The 23,017-nt window shown below is 39.6% G+C and overlaps 1 protein-coding gene across 11 annotated transcripts in view; it reads left to right on the top strand.

Annotated features, from left to right (window-relative positions):
* The window catches only part of rgs3a (regulator of G protein signaling 3a), a 190,176-nt gene that overhangs the window by 38,140 nt on the left and 129,019 nt on the right, over positions 1–23,017 (top strand). For 8 of the 11 annotated variants that reach the window (XM_079872133.1, XM_079872122.1, XM_079872131.1 and 5 more), the window contains one exon: positions 1,678–1,721. In XM_079872133.1, the coding sequence (XP_079728259.1) occupies positions 1,678–1,721 (44 nt within the window). Of the gene's footprint in view, positions 1–1,677; positions 1,722–13,010; positions 13,349–23,017 lie in introns of those variants that run through there. The other 3 variants (XM_079872123.1, XM_079872138.1, XM_079872126.1) reach the window with 2 other exon arrangements.

The following is a 23,017-nucleotide window of genomic DNA, read 5'->3' as shown; positions in this document are numbered from 1 at the left end:
GGATTCGGATACGCCCTAAGTGAACTTAAGACCATGCGCTTAGATCGTTAAAATAGGGCCCTGTGAGTGTAACCGGTCTTGCCTTTACTTTAACTTTAACAGCTTATAGAGATGCTTTTAACTCACTGAGAGCGAAATAAAACCAGTGCCAGCGCAAGCCCTCTTTGGCCTTTAAAAACTACTGTCAGGATTTGCTAAAGACACGCAGTGAAAAATTAGCGCTGAAAAGGCGTGGACAGTTATTTTTGCGGCTGACCTTATTGCATATGCATTTGTAGGAGTTTCTCTTTCAGATGCAAAATTTATTGGAGGAGAGAATTTAAATAAATCTTGCAAGGTGATTTACTAAGGTTTGTGCCATTATTTAACACCCCAAAAAAGCATGTCTTAAACAAGACCCTAATTTACACTGTTCTTGGTAGATTGTGTTTGTCATGATAATGATCCGGCTGTGTCTGTGTTCTTTAATTTGCGTGTCGACAGTAGATCACGTGCAAAACTTTCAGTTTTTTTGGTTTTGCGCTCTCACGCTAATCTTTAGTAAATCTGGCCCTGTGTGTTTTATTAGACAGGTGAGAAACTGTTTGCATACCTTTCTTGACAGAGAAGTGATCAAACGCAACTGTAACAAAGTTCAGGAAAGAAGAATGTGGATGTTAAACATAACTTTAATATAAACATGAACAACAAAACGAAAGGAGCGGCAGCGGCATATAAATATTTTAAAAACTGCAACGTAAAATGTCCTAGTCTGCCCCCGGCTTCAAACCACAGTAACGTTAATAAAACTTTAATACAGTGGGAAAATTCATAAACCAAGACAACTTGCAATAATATTGCAACAAACAAACAAACAACACAAAACGACACCAGCCGTATCTCATCACTGAACATTATTTCTGCCTGAGTCCTGTCGGACTGCTTTTCATCGGCAGTGGAGGTGAAGACAACAACTCCCATGATTCCACCCTCATTCACAGCGTCATAAAGCTGCGCCTTCGCTGCTGTTTTGCATAAGCGACCTCTAGCCGTGAAACTTGCATACTGTGCCTTTTAAAAGCTTAGAAGGAAAAAAAACAAGTAGAAAGATACAGCTCATTTAACTCACGACATGCCCTGTTTTATATGCTTTTCAGCAATATCAGTAGGATCATGCATGAAATGGAAAAGATCATACCATTATCAAATCACTGTTTTGCCCATTAGATATTACGGCAATTAATCAATTCAATAATAGATTGGATTAATTGAGAAATAAATGAAAGAAAAGGACAATTGTCTGGGATAATTGTTTGCTCAGATTGTTGCTGTGTCTTTTCTCAGGAGATTTTGCCGAGATATAAAATGAATGTTTGCTTAGATGTCCTGAATAATTTAGTGAGATCTACGCGTGTATGAGCATGTGACAGGATAACCGTCTCAGCGTAGCTAAAGATCCGGCAGGTGTCTGCACTGTACAGGACTGCACAACTGTCTCCTCTGATAACTGGTCAAATAATGGCATTAGAGAATATGAAATATTTGATCAGCCATGTTAGATTGGTTTCTCACTTCCCTTATGGGTGATATGGCAGGGATCTGCAGTTTTGCTCCAAACCTGTTATGTTGCAAACTCTGTTGAGATTTGTGTTGCCTTTCTCAAAGCATTTTATGACCTTAGCATGTTTGTTTCCTCAGATCACAGTGAAGATCTGCAATTCTACTTGATCCACATGACAGAGGTGAGTTACAAAAAGGTGGTGTGCCCTCACGGAACAAAAATATATGGGAATATACTGCAAAATATAATGTGATATATTACATAATACATTTCCATATATGGGAAACTAGTGTTTTAAATAACAATAAGTGTATTACTGAATATAAAATGACATACATTAAATGATATACAGGTGAAACTCGAAAAATTAGAATATCGTGCAAAAGTTAATTTATTTCAGTAATTCAACTTAAAAGGTGAAACTAATATATTATATAGAAAATTATATGCAAAGTGAGATATTCCAAGCCTTTATTTGTTATAATTTTGATGATTATGGCTTACAGCTTATGAACATTTTCAAAATTTCTGAGATTTTGAATTTACGGTTTGCATAAGCTGTAAGCCATAATCATCAATATTATAACAAATAAAGGATTGAAATATCTCACTTTGCATGGAATGAGTCTATATAATATATTAGTTTCACCTTTTAAGTTGAATTACTGAAATAAATGAACTTTTGCACGATATTCAAATTTTTCGAGTTTCACCTGTATTATTGTTATGATAATATATTATTGATATAATAATTATATATTATTGCCACATATTTTTTCAATATATGAAAAGCATCAATTCCTTACCAATTCAATATATTATAATATATTAACAATATATTATTCTGTATATTTTCAAATATACTGTTAAACCATTTCATATATTGATCATTCATATATAGGGAAATAAGGGTGGTGTTCAAAATATACAGCTAATTAAATTATTTTCTTTGTTTACATGTTTATAAGTGATAAACAAACTTTTTTTTGTCCCCTAATATGATTTTCGCAACCCAGGCTCATTGGAAATGTACTAGACTCTGGCTACATTTCTGCAAAACTTCCAAACACACCTATACATATAAATCAGTTTCTACCTGAAATGAACACTAGTGGCACTAACTTATTTTTTTTTAATACACAAATTATGATTACAAGGGTACAGTAGATACAATTCTATGACCTGAAAATACTTTTACCACAGCGCATGATTTATAAACTAATGCATTTTAATGTGTGTATCACACAATCTGTTCCATTTGTATGTCTTTTCTGATGTAGTAAACTAGCTTGACAGCTCACCTGGTGTTTGCTCAGAGCATTGTGAAACTGTAGGCGCGTTCCCATTACAGATTTGCGCAAAACTTTTGCAATTTTTTTTCTAAATGTCGACAAAAAACTATTGCAAAATGACAGCGTTTCCATAAACCAATGTTATGCGACTAAAACTTCATTTTTTCCTCTTGCGATAAGTAAAATCATTCCAAAAACCATGGCAACGGACTTTGGTAGGTTTATGTACTATATCCCAGGCACTGCACTGGCCATTATTATTAATCGAAGGAGATGTGTGTGTGTTTTCCCAGCATTAATGGTAAGGAACGACCCTTATTATACTTGTGAGCGGCACATATGAGGTGTTTCTGGGTGATTCTCCCTCATATCTGCTTCGAGGTCTTGATTGTGGCATTTATTTGAGGTTTAGAATCCATTATTCCTGTAATTCTTTTGTCTTATATGAATTTAATAAAGAACTCTGTCTCGTATTCTGAACAAAAACACACCATCATCTACGTCAGCTGACTGTAAATGTGAAAAATTGTTTCCATTGCAGTTTTGCGAAAAATTTCTTTTTCGAGTTGCCTGAAAAACCACCTCATGCGAGCGTAAAAACTTTTTTGCGATAAATGGGAGTTTTTGCGAAATTGACGTATTGTTTCTATTGGGCATATTTACGATTCACAATTTCAGTTTGCGCAATTTGAAGGAAAATGGAAACGCGGCTAATGAAACACGAGTCATGATAAAAGATCTCAAAGACTTGCTTGGCATGGTTACTTCAGCAAATGTGTTTTTATCGCACATTTGCTTTTGTTGGCACTATTGGTTTGATTTAGTGCAGAGTTTAGTGTAGGTGTTTTTTAAAAATGCGACAAAGCATTAACCTTTTAGCGCCACTCACCGGACATTTCAATTCTGAACTGGAGCGACTGGTACTACAACTAACAGAAAAAACCTTGCCAGATTCACATTCATCTGTTTTTGATGAAACCAAAAGCACTTTTTGTCCACTTGACATTTTACTTTCACAGTGTCATGAATCCTGCAAGAAGCAAAAGAGGCCTAATATAGTTTTGCAGAAATGGCATGTTTTTACAATGAGCCTGGGTTGCAGATGTTTTGGTGTAACTTTTTAAAAACATACGAATATGTTGGCTGTGTTCAATTGCATGGCATAAATCTTACTCCTCTATGAATCTCTGCAAAACTTTAATAAAAAAAATAGTGTCTAAAATGTTGTACAAAAATAAAAACATTTACAAACGTAAAAAATGTAATGTGCCAGAGCCACACTTTTCACACAAATCTCTACAAACACTAATGATATCACATTGGAAATGCAAAGTGTGACCTCATATTTATGGTGTATAGTGCAAATGTTTAAACATTGTAGCTCAGAATTGATCAAATATACTGAATCACAGCTTTAATACAATTGCAAACAGAGAATCAATGCAATGCAAGTGTTTTCTTTTGAGTATGTCAGACCTCTAATTACATAGCTTAAAAAAATAATAGCATCCCTTGAGACTTCACCATGATTGTTAATGATTGCTAGTGATGTAATTACTAGCTCATTGATGATCACAAATTTCAGGGATAGGGTTGAGAACCGCTGATCTATTAGATCAATCAGGGATGTGTTTCTCGAAGTCAACTATGGTCGCAAGTTTCGTCATTACCAACACAATTCAACAGGCTAACGATGCTTTTGGGAAACGCACCTCAGGGCATCTGTTGTGATGTGATGGATATTTATCAGGCTCCATCCCTGAGTAATATAATGCAGGACTTTAATTAGATTCTTCTCTCTCCCGTGTCTCAGTGGACACTCGTAATGGTAGCTGGAGATGTCACTGACCAGAGAGAGAGAGAAACCCGGCCAACTAAGAGAAAAACAATCTCATTAGAGGAATAGCTCACGTGTCTGCATGTTTTTCACTCACTCCCGGCTTCCTTGTGCAATCTGTGTCCAGGTAGACATCTCTCTTTCTTTTGACAAGTATGATGACATTGAGGCTGTGCAGTGACTAGCAGATTCATATGTAGGAACAGGGAAAAAAATGAATGTCAGTTTTTTAAGGACACGTTCCTTTTTTTTAAGTGGATTGTGTGCATTAACCGACTTTGCTTGAACTCTGGTGCCATCTGCAATTGGTATGAAAACTATTTGTCCTAACATGCAAAAGTATAGGCTGACCCCCTGGTTATTACTCTGTTGTGGGATATAGATGTGATTTTTGCGGGACAATGCAGGATACGTGTGAGAGAGATAAATGTACCACTATTATACCATGCAACTATTGATTTACTGAAGTTGGAAAGCCTACTTGCCATCACGATGGATGATGACATGTTTTAAATCACCTATAAGCTCTGTTAATTGTGACCGGCTCTGTGACCGGCACTCAATTTGCCCCGGTTTGAGTGCTTTTTGTGTAACAGCAGCGGCTGCGGGCACATGATCTAAAGCTCAACTGTAATTGGTCGGTCCATTTCATCGCAGGGTGATGGGGAAAAAATCGCTGATTGATTGCGATCGGTGTTGATAGCTCTATACTATAGGGATCTATGGTTTTGATTCAAGGACGCGTGCTCAGTGTGAAAGGCCCTTATCTGAAAATGTTTGCTTTTGTCTGATGCTGCATTCACTCTTCTAGGTCTCAGTATATGATAAGTCTAAGTTACTTTTCTGTCAGGACCACTATCGTCAAATACAATTGACAATTAGCATACAGTTTGGATTGGCGGTGTGGTTCCGTTCTGGGCAGCCTAGCATGGATAAGAGCGGGGAGAGCAGCAATAACCCCCCCTTTGGGTAAACAGAACAGAACCAACATGAATATATGCAAATATATTTAATTCAAGATATTAAAGTACAACATAATTCGAGAATTTATTCTGATTCAAGGGGAATCAGAATGCCAAATCCCGACTGGGCGAGAGGAGGAGCTGAGGATGGAGGAGGGTAATTCGCTCCTGAGAAACGAGAGGAGCTGGGGATGGAGAAGGGTAATTCACTCCTGAGAAACGAGAGGAGCTGGGGATGGAGGAGGGTAATTCACTCCTGAGAAACGAGAGGAGCTGGGGATGGAGGAGGGTAATTCACTCCTGAGAAACGAGAGGAGCTGGGGAGGGAGGAGGGTAATTCGCTCCTGAGAAACGAGAGGAGCTGGGGATGGAGGAGGATAATTCGCTCCTGAGAAACGAGAGGAGCTGGGGATGGAGGAGGGTAATTCGCTCCTGAGAAACGAGAGGAGCTGGGGATGGAGGAGGGTAATTCGCTCCTGAGAAACGAGAGGAGTTGGGGATGGAGGAGGGTAATTCACTCCTGAGAAACGAGAGGAGCTGGGGATGGAGGAGGGTAATTCGCTCCTGAGAAACGAAAGGAGCTGGGGATGGAGGAGGGTAATTCGCTCCTGAGAAACGAGAGGATTTGGGGATGGAGGAGGGTAATTCACTCCTGAGAAACGAGAGGAGCTGGGGATGGAGGAGGGTAATTCGCTCCTGAGAAACGAGAGGAGCTGGGGATGGAGAAGGGTAATTCGCTCCTGAGAAACGAGAGGAGTTGGGGATGGAGGAGGGTAATTCGCTCCTGAGAAACGAGAGGAGCTGGGGATGGAGGAGGGTAATTCGCTCCTGAGAAACGAGAGGAGCTGGGGATGGAGGAGGGTAATTCGCTCCTGAGAAACGAGAGGAGCTGGGGATGGAGAAGGGTAATTCGCTCCTGAGAAACGAGAGGAGTTGGGGATGGAGGAGGGTAATTCGCTCCTGAGAAACGAGAGGAGCTGGGGATGGAGGAGGGTAATTCACTCCTGAGAAACGAGAGGAGTTGGGGATGGAGGAGGGTAATTCGCTCCTGAGAAACGAGAGGATTTGGGGATGGAGGAGGGTAATTCGCTCCTGAGAAACGAGAGGAGCTGGGGAGGGAGGAGGGTAATTCGCTCCTGAGAAACGAGAGGAGCTGGGGATGGAGAAGGGTAATTCGCTCCTGAGAAACGAGAGGAGTTGGGGATGGAGGAGGGTAATTCACTCCTGAGAAACGAGAGGAGCTGGGGATGGAGGAGGGTAATTCGCTCCTGAGAAACGAGAGGAGCTGGGGATGGAGGAGGGTAATTCGCTCCTGAGAAACGAGAGGAGTTGGGGATGGAGGAGGGTAATTCACTCCTGAGAAACGAGAGGAGTTGGGGATGGAGGAGGGTAATTCACTCCTGAGAAACGAGAGGAGTTGGGGATGGAGGAGGGTAATTCGCTCCTGAGAAACGAGAGGAGTTGGGGATGGAGGAGTGTAATTCACTCCTGAGAAACGAGAGGAGCTGGGGATGGAGGAGGGTAATTCGCTCCTGAGAAACGAGAGGAGCTGGGGATGGAGGAGGGTAATTCACTTGGAGGAGGGTAATTCGCTCCTGAGAAACGAGAGGAGTTGGGGATGGAGGAGGGTAATTCGCTCCTGAGAAACGAGAGGAGCTGGGGATGGAGGAGGGTAATTCACTCCTGAGAAACGAGAGGAGCTGGGGATGGAGGAGGGTAATTCGCTCCTGAGAAACGAGAGGAGCTGGGGAGGGAGGAGGGTAATTCGCTCCTGAGAAACGAGAGGAGCTGGGGAGGGAGGAGGGTAATTCGCTCCTGAGAAACGAGAGGAGTTGGGGATGGAGGAGGGTAATTCGCTCCTGAGAAACGAGAGGAGCTGGGGATGGAGGAGGGTAATTCACTCCTGAGAAACGAGAGGAGCTGGGGAGGGAGGAGGGTAATTCGCTCCTGAGAAACGAGAGGAGCTGGGGATGGAGGAGGGTAATTCACTCCTGAGAAACGAGAGGAGTTGGGGATGGAGGAGGGTAATTCGCTCCTGAGAAACGAGAGGAGCTGGGGATGGAGGAGGGTAATTCGCTCCTGAGAAACGAGAGGAGTTGGGGATGGAGGAGGGTAATTCGCTCCTGAGAAACGCAATAGATGCTGATAATACTGAAGGAGCTTATATATGTATACAGTGATAGGCGTCGCATCGCATTCCTATAGGTAGACGTGGATCAGCTGAGAGTCAGCTGATGCGAGCTCGACTAACGTGACCTGCTAGAACTAACTTGCTTGATTATTGCCATTGGACACAATTCAACGAAATTCAATGTGGCAATTCTCAAAAAAACAACAAAGAACACTTAAATATTGCATTTAAAGTAAATAATATAAAAAGTGTTAATGTCATGAAACCCCGTTTCATCACTGGTCGTTCACAGCTCAGATTTGAAAAAGACTCAAGAAATGTCCGTGTAAAGTTGGGGAAAAGTGGGAGTGTAGAGGATGGGAAAAGGGGAGAAAAATATGAGCAGAGAAAAAACATACAAATAAACAAACAAAACAAAAAATATAATGACAATAAACTCTTTATACTACTACCACCAACTATCATAAACAACTACGACATGCATATCTGAAGGACAACAACGCAAAGCTGAGCGAACAGCGCTGAAATGGTCTTTTGTGACTTATGAATTCTCCACTGTGATTGGATTAAAAAGAGTTGATTCTCATGAATAATGCAGAGAAAAGCTCAGAAATGCATGACGTAGACACATATTCGGCCATGGCAGCCAAAATAACATACCTCACTTTTCATGACGATGTTTCAACTTTGCTTTTGCATTTTAAACCGGATGAATGAAATGGATCAGAAAAAAAAAAACAAAAAAAAAAACAACAAAACAAAACAATTTTCCCTCAATAATAAACATAGTGAGTGCTCTAGTTGTTTTCATTGACGTGCAGTCTTTACATATCTGTTGATATCTAAAAAAAAACGACACTTTAATAACAGTAAGAGACTGTAAAATATGTATATTTTACATGATAGACCCCTGATGGTATATTGATGCACATTGATAATAAAATCACAGAGTGCTTTTTTCCTCACTTTGAGGCGCAAAAGAGGATTTGAGGATACTCGACTGTTTTGGTCTTCAAAGTGAGCAGAAAAAAGGTTCATCAGGGAGAAAAGGGTCATTGCTAATTAGTGGGGGGGAAATCCTAATGGTCATTAAAGGCTTTTATCACTTTCCACATGTTAGAGCAGTTTCAATGTGGCCTTCAATATGCCTTTTATACTTATGCTTTATCTCTCTGATGCCTGATCTAAAGGCTGGATCCCGTTCTTTGAGCAGAAACTGTACTTTCCCTTCGTGGCTTCTGGTTAGGGAACACTTTGATGCTTTTTGTTGTTAAAAATCTTCATTATTTGTTCATTTCACCTACTTTTTTTTTACAATGGCAGCCTGGCAGGAGAGAAACATCCTACTGCACACACTAACCAAACATACACTACATTCAAAGACACACTACGGAAGCCCTGAACCGCAACGTAAAAAAAAAAAAAATCCTTAAAAAAAATCTAGCATTTCGAGATTAAAATTGAAATATTTCAAGAATAAAGTCAAAAATATTTCGAGATTAATGTCGAAATATTTTGAGAATAAAGTCTTCCGTATAAATTGCGTGTGTGCTTGCCGTTATTTCACATTGCCACACAGGCATTCATGCGTGTGCGTGCGTGCGTGTGTGTGTGTTTGTAAACTGGATCTACACAAAATAATAGCTTTTTACTTTTATCTGGGCTTTCAACAAAAGGAAATTCTACAGGTCTACCAACATGGCATTAGGCTATAGGACGTTATAAAATATACTGCGCTGGAATAGACTTTAGCCTACAGGCGAAAACTCTTTTCAGACTGGATCAAGATATCCAGCTTTATGAATGAATGAATGCATGAATGAGGCATTTATATAGCGCTTTCATATGTCTACTGTAGGCCTACACTTAAAAGTGCTTTACAATCATTTCAGGGAATCTCTCCTCAACCACCACCAGTGGTTATTATATTTGAGGAAATCCGGGATCCGGCCAAATGATTGGATACAGAATGATGCACTTAAAATATCCAGAACGTATGGTGAAGAGGGAGACAGTGCGGTTACTGTTAAGTGTTCTCGACCCAGATAGTGTTGCCTATTATAGACGAGCACGAAAACACGTCAAAACACTGCCACATAAAGTTTCGACCAGGTTGTGAACCTACTCCGGCGGAGTCTGTGTGCTCGTCTATAGGCAACGCCATGGTAATGCATGTTGGTAGATTGGCACCTGTCGAATTTTATTTTTGTTGAAAGCCCAGATAAAAGTAAAAAGCTACTATTTTGTGTAGATCCATGTCCGAGGCAGTTCGACTTCACAAGCGCATTTCTTTACACAGACACACACACACACACACACACACACACACACACACACACACACACACACACACACACACACACACACACACACACACACACACACACACACACACACACACACACACACACACACACACACACACACACACACACACACACACACACACACACACACAAAAAAAATCAGAATTGGAAACACGCCCTCTGCGCCAGTGGACGCGCGTCGTTATTAATGCACACACATGCAACTTTTACGGAAGTCTGTATTCTCGTAATGTTTCGACTTTATTCTCAAAATGTTTCGACTTTAATCTCGAAATGTTTCGACTTAAAGGGCCCTACACACCGGGACAAATATCGGCGCGCGTTATTCGCCAGCGTTTTTCAACGCGTTTTTTGTGTTCACACCCAAACGATTTTCGCTGACGATGAGCCGAGTGAACATGCAAATTCATTCCCTGACATTAGATGGCGCTTAATGTAAAACAGAAACCACTCCATAACATTTCTCTTTTATCAAGATTTTTGTAGTCGCTGTCGCGTTTGTCATATAGTTCTTTATGTTCCGACACCAACGAGACCAGCAGCTCTACATTCATCTAGCCTTGCATCTTCCTCGTCTTATTTCTTCCCGGCAGTGTAGACGCTACGCGTATATCTTCTTCGCCGTTACGTATGTGTGCTCGGAAAGACCGTTTTGTGTTTGAGCGCCCCCAAGTTGTGTTTTACTGTAACTTCAGAAGCTCCAGACACGTGAACAAAAGCGCCAATCTCATTGGTCGGATAGTTTTTGACGCGGTGCGTCAAACCAAAAAAACGAACCCGAGGCGTTTTTTAAAAAAATGACGCTTTTACGCGTGCCGTTTTTCGCGCCAGTGTGCACACTCACATTGGCGCCCTTTGTTTAGTCACGAGGCGATAAACGTCGGCGAATACCGCGCGCGAAATTTTTCCCGGTGTGAACAGGCCTTTAATCTCTAAATGTTTCGAATTTAATCTCTAAATATTTCGACGTTAAAAAAAAAATCCTTAAAAAAAAAAAAAAAATCTAGTATTTCGAGATTAAAGTCGAAATATTTCGAGAATAAAGTCGAAATATTTCGAGAATAAAGACGAAACATTTCGACTTTAATCTCGAAATACTAGAATTTTTTTTTTTTTTTTAAGGATTTTTCTTTTTTTAACGTTGCGTTTCAGGGCTTCCGTAACACACAAATAAAATATTGAAAAAATATTGAAGAAATAAAGAGCTTTCTTTTCAAGAATTATTTAAAGTATTCATTACCAGTATCATAGAGAAAGAAACAAGAGATAGATGTGTCAGTTATTTCTAAAAACCATAAGCATTTCTTTCTTCTGGGGACATTAAGGAAAATATATTTAGATGGTCTATGTTACAGGTTGATATTGCAAAGCTTATTTAAGATAAACTGCTGTTAATCCTAACAAAGATGTGTAAATAAATATATTTCTGTAATGACCACTCTCGAAGTGTTTGGCATGGTAATGGATATGACAGTGGATATGTATGTTTGTCTTGACGAAATAGATCTGCTGCTGCTCTTGTTAAATACACAGACACGCTGCGGTGAGCAAGAAAGACATTCTGCTGCTGCACAAACAAACATAGCACGCATGAATTAGCCGTAGCAGATCTGTACAGGTGGAGCTGGGGAAGGGGGAGGGTTTTTGAGAGCACTGCACTGCCACAGATAATGCTAACCAAGTATTTGAAGGTTGAGCAGCGAGCTCATTGGCTACTGATACAGCAGGAACCAATCAGCTGTGCCAATCAATCAGCTGTGCCCTATAGACCTTATGTAGCTCCGCCCCTTTTCAGCTCTGTGCTTGTTGTCTTTTGTCTTCCGGTTTGTATTTCCACAGCGATCTTAAGAATTTATGAATGAAATGTCCATTTTAAAATCTTCCCGGTCTACTGACATATGTTAAGACATCTCATTTAAACATTACAATGCTCGTGATAACTTTCGTTAACTCTACAATAGATTGATTGAGATTGATAGATTGAGTTAAGGGCCTATCAGCCAGCGCTATCTTAAGTTTTATGACAGAATTTTGCATTTCAATGAAATGCACGCCTGGTTTGTAGTAAAGGCCATTTAAGAAGGCAATGATGTGTTTAACATGGGACATCAGCGCTTGACATTACCACCCACCAACAAATGCGGGTGTATTTCAGCAGTGTGTAACGCAGTCACTCCTACTAGACACTTTGATGGGTTGAATTTTATATATAATATATACATTTTTCAATTGTAGTCTTTTAAAAGGGCATCTGAAATAATAAACTAAGTGCAATGTAGTGTTTTTAAAAAATATTGATACTGAAATATCTGAAACGCTTGCAATAGTCATTTTTCGCAGAATAGATACTCTCCGACAGCGAGTGAGGAGAGGCGGGTTTGTGTGTAACTCATTTAATTTGCTCCGGATGAATATTGTTGGTGTTTCAGGGCTTGAATTTCGGCATGGGATTGCTTTTATTGCGCATCATTTTACTCATTCCTGCAGATTTGTGTGCAGAACACAGTCAGTTATGTTTTAAGTGAACGTAGACAGAAAACGCATGTGTAACAGTATAATAGATCCGTGCGTCAGGTCTTAAAGTGACAGCAGCCTAATATACGTGATGCCAAATTATGAGATAATATTAAAAACATCTATATGGCAGTTTTTCATGATATTAAAAATCTAAATGTTCAGGGCAGCTTTGAGTACTTTTTTCAATTAACAGCAAAATCGTAGTTTGTACAATATGCTTTTTTTTAATTTTTTTAACTGACATTGTTAGAGCAGTACTTTTACTTTACTTTTACCTGTAAATTTGTAAAATCCTTCTTTACAGCCCTAAAATAAACCCTGGCTGTGATATCGAAAGAGTTTGTCGTGGGTTGGATTAAAATGGATTACACAATCCAAAAGATCATCAGATCAAAATATGCTCTGACATGGACTGCAGAAGTCTGACTGGAAACACATTTCCTCGGCTGGGCTAGTCGTTTGCCTCTGAAGGCCTGGAGAACGTGTGTATGTGCGTGTGTCGTCTCCACCCCCTGACTCTCAGATGCTGCGGTGTAAAGCCTGCGCTGATCCCTCACTCCAGGCTGACCGATGAGGATCTGCAGACGGGAGGTAAGAGGCATCTGTTGGTTTTCACGTGTTGACGAGGACGTGTTTTCCCTGGAAAAATGTGCACTGCTGTCCGGGGGCAGACTGTGTGGAGGATGATTGGGTTTACAGTTCAGAAATGGGAGACATTTTTGTGTGAAAACCGATAATATTTGTGAGTATTTCCACAATTCTCAAGTTCTCCTTAGCTTTTGGCGTTTGATTAGGTCTGATTATTGTGAGTGAGATGTAGTGTGACGGATTATGTTTGTAAGCACTGTTAGAGTTTTATGTTGTGTTATGTACAACACTTTGGTCCGTTTTTATGGTTTTGAAGGTGCTTTGTAAATAAATTTTGAGTTGAGTTGAGTATGCATTTGTAAAATCTTGACTTGATAAATGTTAAAAATGTATGTTAGTGAAAAGACCCAGAAGTGTTTTTGTTTTTGCACTGCCAAAAATGCTTTTCTTAGTATTTTTGTCTTGTTTTCTGTCTAAATATCAAATAAATCAAGATTCATTTTCTATACAAGTAAAATTACGTCGATATTATGTCTCATTTTCTTAAAAAAATAAATAATAATTCTAAATGTAGTTTTTGCTTAAAACAAGCTAAATTATCTGCCAATGGGGTTAGAATAATAATCTCAATTCAAACAGAAACAAGATTATTTTCTTATTCTTTACCCCATTATTCTATATTCTATATTATTCTTACCCCATTGGCAGATAATTTAGCTTGTTTTAAGCAAAAACTCACTTAATTTAGATTTGGCTCCCCCAGAAAACAAGACATAATATCTTATGCCATTTTACTTGTAAATTCATCTTGATTTAAGAATTTTTTGATGTTTGGACTGGAAACAAGACCACACCACAACTATAGAATCACTTTCAGAACGATTAACAATGACAGCCAATCAGAACCCACCAAACTTTAAAGAGCTGGAGCATTTGAAGCAGCAGATGACAAAACAGAATAAACAGAAATTCTGTCCGCTGGTGTGAACGCTAATATAGTTATAGTTATCTTTCATTCTTGGTGTGAATGGGCCTTTAGAATTAGTTGTTTTGTGCTATAAGTAACCTCAAGTTGTGTGGTTTGTTATACTGAGCTTTTTTGCTTGGCAAACCCATAAACTGACATTGATGGATGGATTTTTGCTGTATCTAGAGACCAAAATATCTAGAGACATGGGTGTTTAGATAGGCAAGCATCTAACACCATTTAATCGAAGCACAGGGAAGCACCACTCGCATTTTCTTCAGTCAATCTAGTTTACCTAGAAAGGAGCTGGCACTAAATGAAAAAATAAAAAATAAAAAATTAATCATTATGCTCACTAGAACTTTTTTCTGTAAAATGTCTAACAAAATAACCAGTAAAAGAGCAGAAATATTTTTTATTTTTATTTTCGCTCATTTGGACTCATAGCATACAATTTTATTTTGGTGTTTTTCATTTTATAGTTTTTTTATTTTTTTATTTTTACCTCTAGGTTAGTAGTTTTCTCCCAGGATGCTGCAGAAAAAAGATGATGCCAGTGTTTTTATATCAAGTTACTTGTCTAGAGTATTTTCCTTTTTTTTCTAGAAAATGCTCACTCACTCAGCGTTCCTCCAATGTCTGTATCCAAGATTCAAAAACAATTTAAAGTCAGCATGAAACAGAAGTTGCGATCGTCTTTTCTTCTCTGTTGTGACGTATATCGAGTGAAACGGCTTCTGGAACAAGAACAAATGTAGGGCGGGGCTTGATAATTTTAATGGGGAATTGACTGGATGGTTGTGGTTTGCTATTGGTTGATCTCATGTGAGTGACAGGTTGCCCCGCCCTCATCGTCAGAGATGTTGCTGCAAAAGGAAGGGGAAGTTATTTTGATTCAATGAGGTGTATGAATAATAATAAAAAAATGTACATGATAAACCATTTATAATAAATACTGCAATATTCCATGGAAATGTTGACTTCACAGTGACCTTAAGGGTTAAAAATGTTCCAGTGCTCTTTTGCTGTTATCTCTGCTTTTCTCAGAAGCATTAGTCTAATAAATGGATCTGATGGGCGTCTCTTATCTCAGGCCACAATCGCTCGGCACCCCACATGTATGCTGGCAAGCAGTCAGGTTATTTTAGCATCAGGAACAGGAGTCAACCTAGATTTAAACAAGACAGAGTTGGAGCGCAGGAGGAGTGAGAGTGCAGATTTGTTTTACATTTTGCTCTGTGTAACTAACTAAATTACATCATTAAATTACAGGACATTCAGTAGTGTGACAGCAGCTCAGCTCTCTTCAACATGTAGAGGTCTAGAAGCACTAAATGCTACTTTGCTGTTTTATGTATGTAGCTTTAGACAACATTTATTTGAGCTAACTGGTTGGTTCGTCCTGTGTGATCGATGAGGCTTCGGCAGTTAACCCTGCTGGTAGATGTAATAACTAATCCGTCCTTCGGATGAGACGTTAAACCGAGGTCCTGACTCTCTGTGGTCATACAAAATCCCAGGATGTTCTTCGGAAAAAGAGTAGGGGTGTAACCCCGGGCATCTTGGCCAGATTTGCCCCTTGGCCTCTATCCATCATGACCCCTTAATCATCCCCATATATACTGATTGGCATCATCACTGTCTCCTCTCCACCAGTAAGCTGGTGTGTGTGTGTGTGTGTGCGTGTGGTGGGCGTTCTGGCGCAATATGGCTGCCGTCACATCATCCAGGTGATGCTGCACATTGGTGGCGGTTGAGGAGACTCCCCCTTCCATATGTAAAAGCGCTATATAAATGTAATAAATTATTAATAATAATAATAATTCGTTACATTTATATAGCGCTTTTTCTGAGACCTCAAAGTGCTTTACATAGATGGGGGAATCTCCTCAACCACCACCAATGTGCAGCATCCACTTGGATGATGCGACGGCAGCCATATTGCGCCAGAACGCCCACCACACACCAGCTTACTGGTGGAGAGGAGACAGTGATTAAGCCGATCAGTATATGGGGATGATTAGGAGGCCATGATGGACAGAGGCCAAGGGGCAAATTTGGCCAGGATGCCGGGGTTACACCCCTACTTATTATACACCCCTATTATACACCCCTACACCCCTTATAATAATAATTATTATTATAATTAATATGCAGAAAATAAATAAATAAATAATAGCTGGGCCTTCATTGATGCACTCTCAACCTTCACTTTCAACATTCATTCTCAACATGAAGCACTTTGTGACTGAAAGTAACAGATTATGAGGCCCTGATTGCTTAGTGGTAAAAGGCAACAACCCGCAGCTCGGCAGTGTCAGTTAATGGGTGGTCATAAAAGTAATCTTAGTAAGATGAGTGTTTGACAGCATCAATTATTCATTGTGTTCTGAGACTGTAATCTACCCATAACATCTAAGCATAGTTAGTTCGATAAACAGCTCTATTCTCCTGGGCATCTTTTTGCAGTTCAGTCAGCCTTTAGTGCACTGATATATTACAGATGCCTCTGGTTTTTTTTGCTTGTTAGGGGCCAAGCCCCGAAGGGGCTATGGCACCTATTGTATCTGTTAGTTTTCTTATTATTAGGGGCCAAGCCCCGAAGGGGCTATGGCACCTATTGTATCTGTTAGTTTTCTTATTATTAGGGGCCAAGCCCCGAAGGGGCTATGGCACCTATTGTATCTGTTAGTTTTCTTATTATTATTAGGGGCCAAGCCCCGAAGGGGCTATGGCACCTATTGTATCTGTTAGTTTTTAGGGGCCAAGCCCCGAAGGGGCTATGGCACCTATTGTATCTGTTAGTTTTCTTATTATTATTATTATTATTATTCTTCTTCCTCCTCTTGAAGTCTATGGCAGCCCTATGAACCATACATAGGAAAATGATGAAATTTGGCACACTTGTAGTGATGGTAATGAAAAGTAATTGTAGCAATTTTTGAGTCTCTAGGTCCAACTCTATAGCGCCACCAGCAGTTCAAAAATTCAACATTGAAATGGTTATAACTTTTGAACCCTTTGATCTAGAAAAATGAAACTTAGTACACCTGATTCATCTCATCATGCTGATTAGAACCAATATCTTACATTAAGACTCCGCCCATTACAGTAGTGGCCATTTTGAAAAGTACAGTATGCAGTTTTTTTGCTACTCCTCCTTCAAAATTGGTCTAATTTTGTCCAAACATGTACTCAAATGATCTTCGGACTGAGCCGCATAAAAGTACTGTCCCCGATTTTTTTTATTCTTCTCTGATCAAAAGTTATGACGTCGCAAACTTAACGAGGTCGACCCAAAATTGGTTCAGAAGCTATAGCTCGGCCAAACTTTGATCAATCGAAACGAAAATTGGTACACTTCATCGGAAGCATGATCTGAGGTTCCATGCCAAAGTTGGGAACAGCGCCACCTACGGGTCATGAGATATGGAAAATGCATATTTTGGCCAATAACTTATGAACAGTTTGTCAGAAAATTATAAACTTGGTGTCTATCGATTCCTTGGGTCATGACAAATCCGTAGATATCGATTTTGCCATGATGGGATGTACCACGTGTCCGCCATTTTGAATGATGTCATAATTTGCAATATCTTTTAAACTATTTGAAATTTCTTCACCAAATTTGGTATGGATCATCATTAGCATGGCCCGAAGGTACCTGAGAAATTTGATCACAGCGCCACCTAGTGTTCCAGAGATATCATTGTTTTTTGAAAAAACGCTTATAACTTTTGCTAACATTGCTTGAAATTTGATTTCTTTATGTCAATATATTCCTTGGCTTATGCCGATTTCAACGATATCTCATATGTTATTTATCAACAATGTGACTGGCCGCCATATTGGAGTGAATGTAAAACAGTTTTTTCGCTACTCCTCCTTCAAAATTGGTCTAATTTTGTCCAAACATGTACTCAAATGATCTTCGGACTGAGCCGCATAAAAGTACTGTCCCCGATTTTTTTGCTATACTGGAAAAAAAAAGTTATGATGTCGCAAACTTAATGAGGTCAACCCATAATTGGTTCAGAGGCTGTAACTTGTGAACAGTTTGTCACAAAATCATAAAATTGGTGTCTATCGATTCCTTGCGTCATGTCGAATCTGAGGATATCTATTTTGCCAGCATTGGATGTACCACATCATAAGCTATATTAGCATTAAGTTAGCTTAGCATGCTAATCTCGTTAACATGATTTTGTGTGCTCATTCACACACTGAAGCCTCTCCTCTGCAGCTTTGTAAAACATGTCCTCTGGGTGGCGCAAGTGGTTCAACCATGCGTCATGAATCCCGAACCATTGTGGTCGTGGGTTCGAGACCAGTGTGGGGCGACTTTGAAATTGTGTATAAAATAATAATTTAAATTCCTTCCGGCTCTGCACTGCTGTTGGTGCTTAAATGCTAGCTGTGCTGCTGTAATTGATGTGCTTACTGTGCTTGATGTACATTAAATTTCTGATGTTTTGCTCTTCTGGCTCCGCATTGCGCTACAGCGGCTGTTGCTTGCTCTGCCTTGCAGGGCTTGGCCCCGTATTGCTGCTTGCAGCTATATTCTTATTATTATTATTATTATTATTCTTCTTCCTCCTCTTGAAGTCTATGGCAGCCCTATGAACCATACATAGGAAAATGATGAAATTTGGCACACTTGTAGTGATGGTAATGAAAAGTAATTGTAGCAATTTTTGAGTCTCTAGGACCAACTCTATAGCGCCACCAGCAGTTCAAAAATCCAACATTGAAATGGTTATAACTTTTGAACCCTTTGATCTAGAAAAATGAAACTTAGTACACCTGATTTATCTCATCATGCTGATCAGAACCAATATCTTACATCAAGACTCCGCCCATTACAGTAGTGGCCATTTTGAAAAGTACAGTATGCAGTTTTTTTGCTACTCCTCCTTCAAAATTGGTCTAATTTTGTCCAAACATGTACTCAAATGATCTTCGGACTGAGCCGCATAAAAGTACTGTCCCCGATTTTTTTGCTATATTGGAAAAAAAAAAGTTATGATGTCGCAAACTTAACGAGGTCGACCCAAAATTGGTTCAGAAGCTATAGCTCGGCCAAACTTTGATCAATCGAAACGAAAATTGGTACACTTCATCGGAAGCATGATCTGAGGTTCCATGCCAAAGTTGGGAACAGCGCCACCTACGGGTCATGAGATATGGAAAATGCATATTTTGGCCAATAACTTATGAACAGTTTGTCAGAAAATTATAAACTTGGTGTCTATCGATTCCTTGGGTCATGACAAATCCGTGGATATCGATTTTGCCATGATGGGATGTACCACGTGTCCGCCATTTTGAATGATGTCATAATTTGCAATATCTTTTAAACTATTTGAAATTTCTTCACCAAATTTGGTATGGATCATCATTAGCATGGCCCGAAGGTACCTGAGAAATTTGATCACAGCGCCACCTAGTGTTCCAGAGATATCATTGTTTTTTGAAAAAACGCTTATAACTTTTGCTAACATTGCTTGAAATTTGATTTCTTTATGTCAATATATTCCTTGGCTTATGCCGATTTCAACGATATCTCATATGTTATTTATCAACAATGTGACTGGCCGCCATATTGGAGTGAATGTAAAACAGTTTTTTCGCTACTCCTCCTTCAAAATTGGTCTAATTTTGTCCAAACATGTACTCAAATGATCTTCGGACTGAGCCGCATAAAAGTACTGTCCCCGATTTTTTTGCTATACTGGAAAAAAAAAGTTATGATGTCGCAAACTTAATGAGGTCAACCCATAATTGGTTCAGAGGCTGTAACTTGTGAACAGTTTGTCACAAAATCATAAAATTGGTGTCTATCGATTCCTTGCGTCATGTCGAATCTGAGGATATCTATTTTGCCAGCATTGGATGTACCACATCATAAGCTATATTAGCATTAAGTTAGCTTAGCATGCTAATCTCGTTAACATGATTTTGTGTGCTCATTCACACACTGAAGCCTCTCCTCTGCAGCTTTGTAAAACATGTCCTCTGGGTGGCGCAAGTGGTTCAACCATGCGTCATGAATCCCGAACCATTGTGGTCGTGGGTTCGAGACCAGTGTGGGGCGACTTTGAAATTGTGTATAAAATAATAATTTAAATTCCTTCCGGCTCTGCACTGCTGTTGGTGCTTAAATGCTAGCTGTGCTGCTGTAATTGATGTGCTTACTGTGCTTGATGTACATTAAATTTCTGATGTTTTGCTCTTCTGGCTCCGCATTGCGCTACAGCGGCTGTTGCTTGCTCTGCCTTGCAGGGCTTGGCCCCGTATTGCTGCTTGCAGCTATATTAGCAATTGTTATTGTCAGAATAACAATTCTTCTTCTTCCGCAAATGGGAGTCTATGGCAGCCCTATGAACCGTACATAGGAAAATGATGAAATTTGGCACACTTCTAGTGATGGTAATGAATAGTAATTGGACCAATTTTTGAGTCTCTAGCACCAACTCCATAGCGCCACCACCAGTTCAAATATTCAACAATGAAATGGTTATAACTTTTGAACCCTTTGATCTAGAGACATGAAACTTAGTACACCAGATTCCACTCATCATGCTGATCACAACCAATACCTTACATTAAGACTCCGCCCATTACAGTAGTGGCCATTTTGAAAAGTACAGTATTCAGTTTTTTCGCTACTCCTCCTTCAAAATTTGTCCAATTTTCTCCAAAATTTGCTCAAATGATCTTTGGACTGAGCCGCACAGAAATGACTGAACAGAATTTTTTGCTATACTGGAAAAAAAAAAGTTATGATGTCGCAAAGTTAACGAGGTCAACCCAAAATTGGTTCAGAGGCTGTATCTCGGCCAAAAATCGATCAATCGAAATGAAAATTAGTACGCTTCATCGGAGCCATGACCTGAGGGTCCATGCCAAAGTTGGCAACAGCGCCACCTACAGGTCATGAGATCTGGAAAATTACTATTTTGGCCAATAACATTTGAACAGTTTGTCAGAAAATCATAAATGTGGTATCTATGGATTCCTTGTGTCATGCCGATGAATTAATTATTCGAGATCAGATGAACCATGTGTCCGCCACTTTGAATTGTGTCATAAATTGCAATATCTTTTAAACTATTTGACATATCAGCACAAAATTTAGTATGGATCATCATTAGTAAGTCCTGAAGGTACCTGAGAACTTTGAACACAGCGCCACCTAGTGTTCCAGAGATATAAGGTATTTTGCAAAAACGCTTATAACTTTTGAAAACATTGTTCAAATTTTGATTTCTTTATGTCATTATGTTCCGTGGCTGATGCAGATTCCGACGATGTCACAATTGTCATTTTCCAACAATGTGACTGTCCACCATATTGGAGCAAATGAAAAACAGTTTTTTTGCTACTCCTCCTTCAAATTTTGCTCAATTTTGCCCAAAATTTGATCAGATGTTCTTTGGACTGAGCCGCAGAGAAATGACTCAACAGATTTTTTATATTCACTACCGTTCTCGAGATATTTGTCTCCAAAGTTGACCTAGCCTGTGTTTTTTGCCTTATGCTAGTTAGCTTAGCATAATAATTGATTAGCATGCTAACCAGATGCCATTCTTTCTAATGTGACCCTTCAGCTATCAAGTTAACCATAAACAAAACTAGCATAGCATGCCAATCTGGTTAACATGCTTTTTTGTGCTTATTCTTACACTGAAGCCTCTCCTCTGCAGCTTTGCAATTCGTGTCCTCTGAGTGGCGCAATTTGCTAAACCAAGTGTCATGAATCCCGAACCATTCCAGTCGTGGGTTCAAGTCCTGTGTTGGACAACTTAAATTTTTTTTATACAGTTGTCATTTCAATTCCTTCCGGCTCTGCACTGCTGTTGGTGCTTAAATGCTCGCTGCGCTGCTTTGCTTACAGTACTTGCTGTGCTTGATGTACATTTACTTGTATATTAAATTTCTGCTCTTTTTGTTCTTCTGGCTTCGCACTGCTGTTGGTGCTTAAATGCTTGCTGCGCTGCAGTGCTTACAGTACTTGCTGTGTTGCTGTACATGATGTGCTGGCTGTGCTTGATGTGCTTGCAGTGCGCCATACTTGTTCTGCTTGCGGTGCCTTGAAGGGCTTGGCCCCTGTATTGCTGCTTGCAGCTATATTTATTATTATTATTCTTCTTCCTCCTCTTGAAGTCTATGGCAGCCCTATGAACCATACATAGGAAAATGATGAAATTTGGCACACTTGTAGTGATGGTAATGAAAAGTAATTGTAGCAATTTTTGAGTCTCTAGGACCAACTCTATAGCGCCACCAGCAGTTCAAAAATCCAACATTGAAATGGTTATAACTTTTGAACCCTTTGATCTAGAAAAATGAAACTTAGTACACCTGATTTATCTCATCATGCTGATCAGAACCAATATCTTACATCAAGACTCCGCCCATTACAGTAGTGGCCATTTTGAAAAGTACAGTATGCAGTTTTTTTGCTACTCCTCCTTCAAAATTGGTCTAATTTTGTCCAAACATGTACTCAAATGATCTTCGGACTGAGCCGCATAAAAGTACTGTCCCCGATTTTTTTGCTATATTGGAAAAAAAAAAGTTATGATGTCGCAAACTTAACCAGGTCGACCCAAAATTGGTTCAGAAGCTATAGCTCGGCCAAACTTTGATCAATCGAAACGAAAATTGGTACACTTCATCGGAAGCATGATCTGAGGTTCCATGCCAAAGTTGGGAACAGCGCCACCTACGGGTCATGAGATATGGAAAATGCATATTTTGGCCAATAACTTATGAACAGTTTGTCAGAAAATTATAAACTTGGTGTCTATCGATTCCTTGGGTCATGACAAATCCGTGGATATCGATTTTGCC

This window comes from Squalius cephalus (genome assembly GCF_949319135.1).
Source record: "Squalius cephalus genome assembly, chromosome: 5".
Taxonomy (NCBI): domain Eukaryota; kingdom Metazoa; phylum Chordata; class Actinopteri; order Cypriniformes; family Leuciscidae; genus Squalius; species Squalius cephalus.
This window is presented reverse-complemented; position numbering and strand designations above follow the sequence as displayed.